Source organism: Choloepus didactylus, chromosome 10 (assembly GCF_015220235.1).
Source record: "Choloepus didactylus isolate mChoDid1 chromosome 10, mChoDid1.pri, whole genome shotgun sequence".
Taxonomy (NCBI): domain Eukaryota; kingdom Metazoa; phylum Chordata; class Mammalia; order Pilosa; family Megalonychidae; genus Choloepus; species Choloepus didactylus.
This window is the reverse complement of record NC_051316.1, coordinates 106,740,305-106,752,773: the sequence shown is the minus strand read 5'-3', so window position 1 is coordinate 106,752,773 and position 12,469 is coordinate 106,740,305. Positions and strand designations below refer to the sequence as shown.

At 43.6% G+C, this 12,469-nt stretch overlaps 1 protein-coding gene across 1 annotated transcript in view; it reads left to right on the top strand.

Moving 5' to 3' along the window:
• The window catches only part of PAPPA (pappalysin 1), a 244,209-nt gene that overhangs the window by 116,549 nt on the left and 115,191 nt on the right, over positions 1-12,469 (top strand). Inside the window, exon 9 of the mRNA XM_037798016.1 lies at positions 3,594-3,685. Within this exon, the coding sequence (XP_037653944.1) occupies positions 3,594-3,685 (92 nt within the window). The remainder of the gene's footprint in view (positions 1-3,593; positions 3,686-12,469) is intronic.

Here is a 12,469-nt window from a genome sequence, read left to right as displayed (position 1 = left end):
CAGACTTCAGTTACTGGCAGGAGTGTACCTTCTGATCATAATTTTTTATTGAAGGAAATAGTGAATTGTTGGGCAAATATGTTGAGATGAGGGGAGTGAGTTATATATTTCAACTTGCCCTGCAAAAAGATCAGTAGCTTATACAAGACTCTGCTCCCCCACACTGAAGTATACCGGCTGTTAAGGAAAAGGTACTGATGCAAGTCTTTGAAATAAGAAATTACATTTTTAAAAATATTTTAAAATTGGTAAGGCTGGTAATGATTATTTGCATGATTTCAAGTGACTGAAGTGGTGTGTCTCAGGGATCTATGTTAATATATCCTGCATCTATAATTGCAAAGCTGAATTGCCAGGATTTTGATATTGAGAACATGATGCAAGGATTAAGTGCTGAATTATGGTGCAGATCACCTGATCGCCAAGAATTTGACTCTTCGAGCAAAAAAGATGGAGGTCTTCCCTTTTCAGAGAATGATATCGATGATATATTGTGCCTATTTAAAATCCACATCCAAATGCCACAGAAGAATATAAAAATATAGTTTCCAATGTGTAATGCAACAAAAAAGTGGGGAAAGGGAAGCCACTAACTGTTCTCTCCCAGTTGATAAATCAGCTTCTAGCTTTTGATGCAGTTGCTGTCTGATGGAGCGTGGAGCAACTGAGCAGAATGGGAAAGTGCCCTGTAATTTGTGGGTCCAAGATTGATCTGAAAACCCAGAATATCCAGAAAACACTTTGCTGTCATTTCTAACAACCCACAATTGTGATTTGGCATTTTCTCATTTAGTACAAACAGTAAAAAAAGAAACTCACTTGATTTGAAACTTGATCTACAACTCAGTCTGTCTATCTCGAAGCCGGATATAGATGCATTGGTAAAACACTACAACGTCAATCTTCTCACTGATCTAAAACTTACGGTGTTGTCATCATTATCCTTATTGCCCATTTTAAATAGAATTCTTAATTTAATAAAGCTCTTTAAGTATTTTTTACCTAAAATTGGTATCCTAGAGTGACATCAATTACCTGGTATGTTACCTGCAGGTACAAAATTTATTGACTTGCTCTGTGGAAAACTGAATGCACACTTTATGTATGTTACGCTAAGCAGAAAAGCAAAAAGCAAAACAATTTGTGAGAAGAGAAGGGTGTTATCTTAGCTAATAGGACTTTTACAGGATGATGCATGCCATCTTGTTTTATATGCAAGGTTATTCACAAAGAAATATAGATAAACTTGGGTCTAAGCAAGAACCCTAATGGATAAGTGCTCAGTCATGGATAGCCCACAGCAGCAGATACTCCAAATTTCATATATAGTGTAAAGATGGAAGCACTGGATGAGAAATCTGGAGACCTGGGTTAATATTATAATAGTAATAAGAATATTAATAAACTTTTATTGAGCCTCTACTATGAGCAAGGCACTGTGCTGAATTCTGATCTCCTTGAGTCCTTCCAGCAGCCCTATGAGGGAGTTCCTATTCAAGAAAAGACTGACACACAAAGAGATTAAAGAGTTTTTCTCAAACTTACACACCCAGTAGGTAAGAGAACTGAGCTGTGAGCCCAGGGCCCAGGGTCTCATCTGGATTTACCTTTGCCTTGCCATGTGGCTTGACAACCCTGTAAAACTAACAAGTGAAGGAGGGTCTGGATGGTGTCCGCTATATCCCAGGCACTGTGCTGGGCACTGGGTGCTAGGAGGACTAAGATTGTCACTGCTTTCGGCATCTCACAGCCTGGTAAAGAGGGTTCTCAAGTAACAGACAAGGGCAGTCAGTTTGACAGGTGCTGTGATAGATGAAGCCAGTGTCTGCTGACTGAGAGGACAGCTACCCACCCCAGCCTGGGAGGTCAAAAAAGGTTTCTCAGAACCTCTCCATCTAATGATAGATCTGTCAGGCCTAGAAGATATTTGTGGTGACCCTAATGTTTTGCTTAAACCAATAGGACATACCGTTTGCATGGTGAGAGAAGGCACATTAGAAGTGTTCTTTGTAGCTTGTGGAAACTCACCCAGGTTAAAAAACAAACAAGCACACAAACAAACAAGAAACCGTCTCCTCAGATAACCCATGGAATAGCTAAGAACCCACAAAGTCATCACCAGTTTCCTGCTATGAGATTCCCTGAGCAGAGATGGCTGGGGCCAGCTTGGGATATGGACTTCTTTGCTCATGGGTTTGCAGACAGGAGAGAACTTGGGTGGCTCTTTGGAGATCAGTGTAATGTCCGAGTCATCTTGAGGGTTGATTGGAAGGCACCATCCTGCTACTCTGACACCTCCTAAAAGGTACAAACATTTCCCAGTGAAAGGAAAAGTCTGAGGCCTCTTCCATGCTGTGACAGTTCTCAGCTGGTCTCTGGGGAGGGAGAGACTCCGTGGGGATGTCCCAGGGCAAAGTGGGAATGGGGACTAAGATTCCCTGAACATCTGCTATGGACCCCACACTGTGCCAGCCAGTTTCAATTACCTTCCATTCCTGCACACATCCTAAGAAATAGATATTATGATGTCTGTTTTAACAGGTGACAAATTGAGGCTCAGCATCTAGAATAACGATGTCTAATACATCTTTCTATAATTATAGAAATGTATTCTATGCTGTATTCTATACAGCAGCTACTAGCTACATGTGGCTGTTGAACATTTGAAATGTGGCTAAATAACTGAGGAACTGAATTTTTTATTAGATTTGATTTTAATTAATGTAATTTTAAATAGCCACACATTGCTACTGGCTACTGCATTTGGGCAGCTAAGCTGGAGAGATTAAATGACTTGACCAACAGCAGAAAACTAGCTTTAAGCATGGGGATCCAAATCTAAGTTTTCTGTTTCTAAAAGGATAAGAATTTTCCAGAAAGCAATCCATCCAGTCTTTCAGTTATTGCTCCTACTTCTCCTCTCCTAGGTCCCATCTTATCGTCTGCAAAATCATTGTGGGATGGAAATAATTCCAACAAAAGCAAGTGGGGACATTTTTATTTTTTTTAGCAGCATAGTTCCAAGGCTTGGAGTCCTTGACACCAAGAAATGACACACCCAACTGAAAAAGCAAAACTTTCCGATAAAAGGATGACTAAACCTGAGGGTGTGAATGGAAAAATCTTTACCTTTAAGTGTGTTAGAGGAGTGGGGGAGGGTATAAAGGCAAGAGAGTAAGAAGGGACTGCATTTGTATTATAGAACTTCCAAATTTTCCTTCAAATAGACCAGAAACACTAAAATTGCATGAGATTTCCTAGACACTATAGAAGCCAAGATGCATTCGTTCAGTTTTTCTTTTATTCATCCATTTCTTATTCCCATCTGACTTTTTAACTTAACTAACTTGCGATCACAGAGAATGAGTCTGAGGCAACGCAAGATAACACAAAATAAGGCTAATTTAATAGTATCGTATAAATTGACAACTTTGATGAATCTCATTTTGAAGATGAAGAAATGAAGAGTACGACAGGAGAAGGGACTTGACTAGGTCTCTTGGAACGTTCAGGGCACACTGTGGGCCTTTTCCATGTCCAGTTGCAGTTTTGAAACTGATCTGGCCTCTTTCTCTTCTACATCCATTCTGCAGAGACCAAGGGGAAGAATGTGATGACATGAATAAGATCAATGGTGATGGCTGTTCCCTTTTCTGCCGCCAGGAAATTTCCTTCAATTGCATTGGTAAGTCTCTGTCACTCCCATGGACAGTGTGGAATAATTAGTCAGTTATAATTGTAATTGTTATAATTAATTATAATTACAATAATAAGAATAGTGATGACTAAATGACGAGTCACTCCTTTATACCATGAATATTTGAGTGTCAGGCACAGTTTTAGGCACCAGGAATATGCGAATGGGAAAAAAAAAAAGGCAACTACTCTGCCCCCTTGGCCCTTGTATTCTTTTGATGATGGCAATGACAGGTAGCTGTTTTTTGATCAAGCTTTACCTTTCATAAATTATTGCTCTCTTCACACCAACCATCCAGGATGGATATTACTGTAGACTTTTAAAGTAATATTTAAGTAACTGTATTCTTACTTTAGGGATGAGAAAAACAGAAGCCAGAGAGATTATAAACTTGTCCAGAGTCACACAGATTAGAAATGATGGAAGACAGAACCAGGACTTGAACCTGATTTTGTCTTATTCTCAAACATGTGCTCCATCGTCCATTTGGCCCCCAGCTTCCAGCCAGGACTGCGATCCCCTTTGCAGACTCAGAACCACAGGCAGCCTCTCTGATCTGAGGGAGGAGGACTAGCAGCACAGCCTGTGTTTAGAAAGCAAATGTCCTTTTCCCACCTTTACCGAGTCAGATGGGAAATTTGTTTTCCTCTGCCTTCTCACCGAGTCTGGCTGATCTTGTTGTTTCAGCCCCACTTGGGAGGCCTGGCCAGCCTGGGGCTGGTAAACAGACAGGGGTTGGGGGGCAGGGATGGAATTTTGAGCTGGTCCAGATGAGATCATACTTCCTTTAAGATGCAAATTGATACCTGAAGATCAAAGGTCCCTTAGCTAATCCCCTGGGCTGGAGGTGAAAACTAATCACAATTCATTTGCAAGTACAAAAGACAGAGGTGCTCTATCTGAAGAGGGAAGGGGCAGCAAGTGAGAGATGAAAACATTGGTGTGGGAAGATTTCTCAGTGGAAGGCAATTTTCTAGGAGGACTAAGGGGGGGGGGGAAGGCATGGCGTTCTCACATCTGCAGTGCATTACGGGGGTCTGTTTAGACCTTTCTCCCAGTAGATTGCGAGCTCCATGCAGGTAAAGACTATGTGTCGTTTACTATTATTTCATTCTCAACAAATCTTTGTGGAGGACTTACTATCTCCTTGACCCCAAGTAGAAGCTGAACAACACAATAGAGGTGGAAAAATGAATGATGTGGAGGTAGGAAGGACTGGGGAGTTTCCAGGCAGCGCCTTGGGCTTTTCTAATGGCAGAAGACTTTTTCTCTCTCTCTTTTTCCTGTTGATTTGAGTATGATATTAGCCTTAGTGGTGCGGCAGAAAGAGCCTTGGGCTAAAATAAAGGAAACCAGGCTCTGGTCCCAGCTCTGCAGAGAGCTTGTTAAATAAAGCTGGTCAAGCCTCTTCCCTAGACTGGGCTTCAGTTTTACCCCCTGTAAATTTTAACATGACTGGGTTAGGTGGTCCCCAAGAGCTTCAACTGCACTTGCGCTGTGTGATTTCTGAAATGTGTGACTATTTCTCATAAATCGGGAGCTCTTCTTGAACCAAGCCCTTGTCTTTATTGTCTTGCACGTGATGTCCATCATTACTCTCAGATCATGCTCAAAAACAACTGCCCCTTTCACTTGCACGAAGGTAGCATGTGACATAAGTGCTTCTGGAAAGAAGGTAGGATATGAGGAAGATTGATGTGGTGCTTGTAAAGAGATCTTTGGGTCCTGTCTTCCATGCCCTATGTTGCTTCAGAACTAATCAGCAATAAAGAAAAATACAGATGCTTCTTATAGGTAGAAGCTCATTGTCCATGGAAAAGGTAAACAAACTGTGGCCTGCAGGCCAAATCCAGCCCACTACCTATTTTTGCAAATAGAGTTTTCATTTATACAGCCACACTCATTAGTTTACATATAGTCTATGGCTGCTTTCGCACTACAACAGAGTTGAGTCGTTGCTTCAGAAGCTGTATGACCTACAGAGCCTAAAATATTTACTGTCTGGACCTTTATGGAAAAAGTTTGCTGACGCCTGAACCATGCCTTTGGGGTATTTGATGTACTTGGTTGTTTGGAGCCTGGTACAAAAACAAGGTGAAAATTGTAACATGGTTTACCAGTTCTTAGAAAAAGAACTGAATTTTAAGTATACAGTGGTGGGGACTGGGAGGCCACATTTGAAATAGCACCAGACTGCAAGCCCTGTTCAGGTGAACTCGCCTCCTTGAACCTCACTTCCCTCATGGACATTGGCCTTTTTCATCTGGAAAATGACTACCTTGGACTAGGTCAGTGGTCAGCAACCTTCAAAAATAGATTTTGGTCATGGAGAGCATTGGGGGTAAGGAACATTGCTATAAAGCAATCTGTGTAATGAAGTACACGATACGGAATACAGAATCTCGGTGCTCATGGACAGTGTCCACGGGAGGCTCTGTGTTATTCCTGTATATTGGAAGGGGCTTTGTGTTAGAAGAAGGACCTCAGCTATGACCCACATGGAGGGTATTGGGATTTATTGAGACATAGAGTATTCCAGAAAGAAAGGAGTCAGTCCAGAGATCCCAGCTGCCAAGAATACATTCCATGGACAAACCCCATGGGTCCTCAGTCTGGAAAGCCATCTTCCTCTAAAAGGATCCACTTAAGAGTAGACAGTGCATCTTCAGCATCCAGCAGACCCAGTTTTAATGAGTCAGAGAAACGGGACGAGAGTGTGGGAGGTGTTGCTGAGGTGGATGCTGTTGTTGTCATTACATTTGTCAAGCCAGTGGTCAAGAGAATAGGCTTGAGTGAAAATGACTTTGCTCTATACCATGGCTTAGATGTGTAACCTTGGCTCTGCCTCAGTCTTATCATCCAGAAAATGGTAAAAATCCTTGTACCCACCTATGGAAGATATTTACCAATCTTTTTGGAGACTTCCTGTCTCTTACTACCTGAATCCCCTTCCTAGATTTAAGGAATAACTCTCCTATTGCAACAGAGCCCAACACCCACTATAAATGTTGAAATTCCCAGTGTTCTTGTAAGCACAAGACCTACATCCCTGCCCTGCCCCCCAGTCCTCCAGTCGGACACACCTACTCAAGACTTTGATCAGAAGCCAGTGGTGGGGGAAAAAAGGGGGGGGGAGGACACTGAAGAAACCATTTTGATGAGAATGGTGGAAGTGGCCAGAATCTATGCCAGTTTCCAAAATACTAGTGACAGATCTAGCATAAATGCTGGAGGAACTGTGCTCAGCCGCAACTCAATGATGTCTTCACAAGACAAGCTCCAGGGTTTAAACTTGAATGTGGACTTGGGCTTCAGAGAATTCAGTCTTGGCTCTCCAGCCCTCCTAGAGATTCTTCGGTAAGTATCCAATATTCTTTGAATAGGTTTCTTCTTCTTCGTCTTCATCTTCTTTTTTTTTTGGCTTAAATTAGCTGAAGTTCACTTTTGTTGATTGTCACTATGAATACTGATTGAAAACTACTGTCATAAGGTACTGTGAGGATTGAATGATGATCCAGGCTTAGCCCCATTCCTGGCATGTTGGATGTGCTTGGTGCACATAAGCGATTACTTTTCTCCATGAGTTTTTGTGTTGGGAGGGGTGTGGATGTGTGTGTGTGTGTGTGTGTGTGTGTGTGTGTGTGTGTGTATGGGGTATACCAGCAACACCCACCGTGTACGAATACTTAATCAGTAGTGTGCCCAGCATTATGCACCCTTGTTTAATGTAAGCCTATGTAAGTTCTCTTCTTTCCAGATGAGAGATCTGAACCCTACTGTGATGTCATAACTTTCCCAAGGTCACACAGTCCATAGACGTGTCATCCTATCCCCAGACCTGAGTGGGAGCTGCTGCTTTTTCTACTCTGCCACCCTGCCACCCATTTGGGTGACTGGCTTCCTCCTTCCTTTCCTTCTTTTTTTTTAGTTTCTTTTCTCGTCCTCCACCTCCACTTCCTCCTCCTCCTCCACCTCTTTCTCCTTTTCCTCTTCCTCCTCCATCTCCTTCTTCTTTTTTCACTGACCATTTAGAAAGGTTAATGCTTTCCCTGGGTTTGGTAACACCAGTGTGAGGGTGGATGACAGATTTATGGTGACACTCTCATTCACTTTTCAGAAGCCCACACATCCGGAAGTATTCCCAAGGTGCCAATGTGTTATTATGCAACACCCTGGGACTTCCCTTTTCCACTTTCCCACCCCCGTGCCCTCATCCCCAACACATAATAAGTTGCTTGTTAAAATGAACACCACCCACAGGACCTCTTAGGCAATGCCGGCTCCATCTCCCAGCAATGTGGAAATTATCTTGTCCTTTTAGCCCCCTTTTAAAAATATAACATATACCAGGCCTGAGGTTTCAGTTAAAAAGAAACATGGTATCAGTGAAATGATAACTCCCCCCAACAGGCACTGGCTGGAGGCATTGTTCAGCAGAGTTGGGAATTTGGTTTCTAAAGCACTGAGTCATAAAATACAGACAGACTGCTGATAAAAGCTGAAGGAGGGAAGGTAACAGTCAAATTAGTCAGACAAAATGTGAGGTGTCCCAAAAAGGGGTTATGCTCAGTAATATATCTTTGAGCCAGTGCTGGAAATGTGCTACCTTCTGAGATGACATTTAATCCATTACAGGAGATGAAATTGAAGGGAATGGCTGAGGTTCTGTTCTGATTTACCACCGTATGTTCCTCAGGATGGCTGGCTGGGTCCCGGTATCAGCTCAGGCAGAATCTTGGACTGTGTGGTCTCCAACAAGTATCCTGACATCTCAAAGCCCTATTTCTTTCTTTGTGAAAAGGGGGTGATTGCAAATGGGCTCTCGGGCTTCTTTCAAAGTCTGACATTAAGGAATTTCCAATTTGTCAAGCATCTATTAGAAGGCGTTGGAGATTCAGATCCTGCTGGATGCTGATATATAGTTAGGAAAACAAAGCAAAAGAGACCCCTTAAATTGTCTTTCCCAGACATGCGCGCGCTGTCTCCGTGTCTCTCTCTGTCTCTCTCCCTCCCCGCTTCTCTCCTCTCCCCCACTTGCCTGCCATCAGCATCACTTTGTCTTTAGCCCCTGACATGCACCCCCAGCCCTGTCTTAGAGCCAGGGCCAATAACTCAATTAGCACCCTCCCTGGCTCCGTCTCCCTCCCCTCAAGTGTGTGAGGCAGATAAGGGGGAGGAGCGATCAATCTGCCTCCCCACCCTAGGCGAGGGGCAGGGGGATCACAGGGTCTCGCAGCCCCTCTGTCAGGCTGCCCCAGCCTGCTCCGAGCCAAGGCGAGAAAGGAAAACAAGAAGATGAATCGCCACATCTTCGTGGTGGATGTTCTGATGAGACTTTAGAACAACAGTGACTAAAAAGGAAAACAGCAGCTGGTGGAGGAGAGGGGGAGTGAAAAGGGGAGGAAGAATGGACTCTGCCGGGAGTTGCATTTATTATTATTTTTCTTTCTAACAACGTGAAATCATAATAGACGATCAACCTCTCACCTTACAAAAAAAAATTGAAATTAAAAAAAAAAAAATCTGACTTCATTTATTCATTCAGATCTCCCTCTGTGGAAAATGTAGTAACTTTCACCAAAATACTTTCTTGAAACAAAGCTTCCCTTGGCTTGAAGACAGATTCTTAACAGTAAAAAGGAGAAATATGATGGCAGTGATGTATTGGCTAGGATAGGTGGCGTGCTTAGCTTTGCCAGGCAATATGGAAAAACGGTTAAGGATGCAGATTCTGGGTAGAAAGTGTGGCCTGGCCACTTTCTAGCTGCACCTCAGTTTTCCCATCAGTAAAATGGGTTGGTAATAATTCCTACTTCTTAGTGTCGTTGTGAGGATGATATGAGTTTATATGTATAAAGCACTTAGAACAGTGCCTTGCAACTGATAAGTGTTATATATGTATTTGCTACTGTTGTTATTATTGTTATGAATGTTATTAATTCAGAGGTTGTATCAATCCTCCAAGCAACCCTATGAGTTAAATAATGTCATCATCCCAGTTTCATAGAGGAAAAAAACACTGAGGTTCAGAGAGATTAAGTAATTTACCCAAGGTCATACATCTAGAAGTAGCAGAGGTGCAATTTGTGGAATTTAGGCAGAGTCTACACACTTAACCCTGAGGTTATTCCATTTATTAGGAACCCGAGCATGCCAGCCTCTGTGCTAAGAACCCTTTTTATAAATTATTTCATTCATCCTCCCAGCAACTGTGTGAAGTCAGCATAGTTTTGCCCATTTTACTGATGAGGAAACTGAGGCACTGAGAGTTTAAGTCAATCATACAAAGCTATACAGCCAGGGAGTTCAGAGAAGGAGACTTGAAACCCCATCTGCCTGCCTCTAAAAACCATGTCCTGTCCAATATCCTGAGAAAGCTGGGGAGTGCTTCTCTTTTCCACTGTTTCTCCTTTGGTGCCGTTGGGTCACAGGAGGAAAGAAAAGCAAATGTATGTATCCTTCCCCTGCCTTCCTCAAGAGTCATGAAAATGACTTTCGGTTATTATCATCCTATAAACATCCTGAATATAAAGCCCTTACTCCCAATATAGGGTCATCCTATGTTTTGGGCTGTATTTTGGCTTTTAACAGATCATTGTCCATTGCTACTAGCCCAGTTGCTTTAAAATAGGATGAGTTTTCACTTACTCCCATTGTCAGGGCAATACATTGGAGACAGAGGAGCCTGGGTTCAAATGTCCATTGGTTGTAATTACTACCAGGGTCATGTTGGGCATCTCCCATTCCCCCTTGGAGTCTCAGTCTTCTCTTCTGGAAAATGGACATTAATATGCCACCTATAGTTCTATTTAAAGAAAGAATGAAATAGTGCCTATAGGGTGTTTAGTACAATGCACATCAGTTAGTGGGCACTCAAGCATGTCAGTTAAGGCCGCTGCCCCTTCCCCTCCCTCCTTCCCCATCCTGATTGTGAGTGATGTTAAGGGGGCCAGTCCATGTCTGGCAAAAATGATACCGGACTGGGTCCAGACTCAGCTCTGCCTCTCAATTGCTGTGGGACCTTTTGCTAAGTGACTGAGCCTCCTCCTCGTCAGTGTCCCCAGCTATGAAGTGATGGGGATAAGTCAGATGAGCTCCTGGGGCCCTTTCAGCTCTGACTTAAAGAATTTAAATCTCAGATCGTTATTGTTTTTAAACTGGGCATTTTAAAAGAAATGAGGGCTTGGGGAGGAGAAAGGAATTCCTTTAACCCAGAGGGTCAAAGGGGGTCATTGAGGGGACAAAGGAGCAGGAAAAGGAGGCGATGGGGCGGAAGGCTGACGTGCGGGGCAAGACCAAAGATCTGAAGTCGTCAGCTGGGAGGTCTGATGGATGCATTCAAAGACCCTGGAGTCAGCACTGGTTAGGATCAAGCCCGCCATCCCAGCCCAGACAGGGGCTTACCACCACCTTTGGAAACCCAGGAGGCCTAGCCCACAGAGAGGCGGGGCTGGAATGAAAAGAAACAGGGCAGCCTCTGACTCCAGGGCTGAGGGATTCTAGCCCTCAGCCCAGCTCGGCTTCCTGACTCTCCTGGAAGGGGTCAGGCTTGGGGAACTGAGTTGGGGCTTGAATGAATGTGTGGCATCAAGACCCAACTTTGATGTCTGCCTTTGAAAGGCAGCCCGAGTCCAAAGCAGGTGAATCTGGGTAGCCAAGAACAAAGGCATCTTTGTAACGTGACCAGTGATATGTCTGCACGTACATGTGCCTTGCTGTGCCTCTGTGCAGGGATGGCCGAGGTTACCGGGAGAGGGGAGAGGCCAGGGACGCAGGGCTTTTTTCCTAGCTCTGATGCTCTGCTGTTTTTTTGGAGGCCATGTTGGATTGGAGGAGACATTTAATATTCATGAGCTGTGATCTCCACTTGAAGGGAATGCCTTGGGGAAAATTGAAATATTAAGCAAGTGAGGGATATGGACCTATTTGTATCCTCCTTTTCTTTTTGGGCAGAGAAGTAATGTGCTTAAAATAAAATGATGGATGGGTAGTCACGAATGTGTGAAAACCTCACTGTTAGAGCCTGTTAGAATAAATCAGGTGCATGCTCTAACATGCGCAGTCAGACTCAGGCAGAAAATGGTGCAAATTGACTGCTGGGTCATGCCATTCATTCATTCATTCCACACATTTCTTGATGCCTGCTGTGTGCCAAGCACTGTGCCAATGGCAAGGGAGGTAATGGTGAGTGAGAAAGGCTAGGGGGGCTGGGAAAATGACCCCAATAAATATTTAAACATAATTGCTGAAAATGCCACTAAGTGGAAATACTTTGAGATATATCACTGGAGGCCCTCCTTTTCATTGAAGGTTTAGAAAAGGCCTCCTTGAAGAAGTGACATTTAAGCTGAGAGTTGAAGGTTGAATAGGAAGTGGATAAGTACGGAGGTAGGGAGCAGGGTGGAGGGGTGAGAACTGCAAGAAAAGAGGTTCAGACAATTAAATCCTCCAGGCAGGAAAGAGATTTTGAAGAGGAAAAAGAAAGCTGGCGGAGCTCAATCACAGCGAGTTAGGGAAAGAGACAAGGCGGAGGCCTAGCAGGGTTTGACCCTCCAGGCCCTTGCAGATGGTGGCAAGGCTGTTACGGCAGAAAAGTGTGCATTCACACTCTGCCAAGCCTGGCAGGGGCACCAACGGTGCATGCATGCATGTTTGCAGAGATCAGAGGTCAGCAAATCCCTGCCCTTGGGCCAAACTGGACCTCCCGCCTGTTTTTGTAAACAAAGTTTTATTGAAACACCTCCACACCCAGTTTGTTTACATATTTGGTGC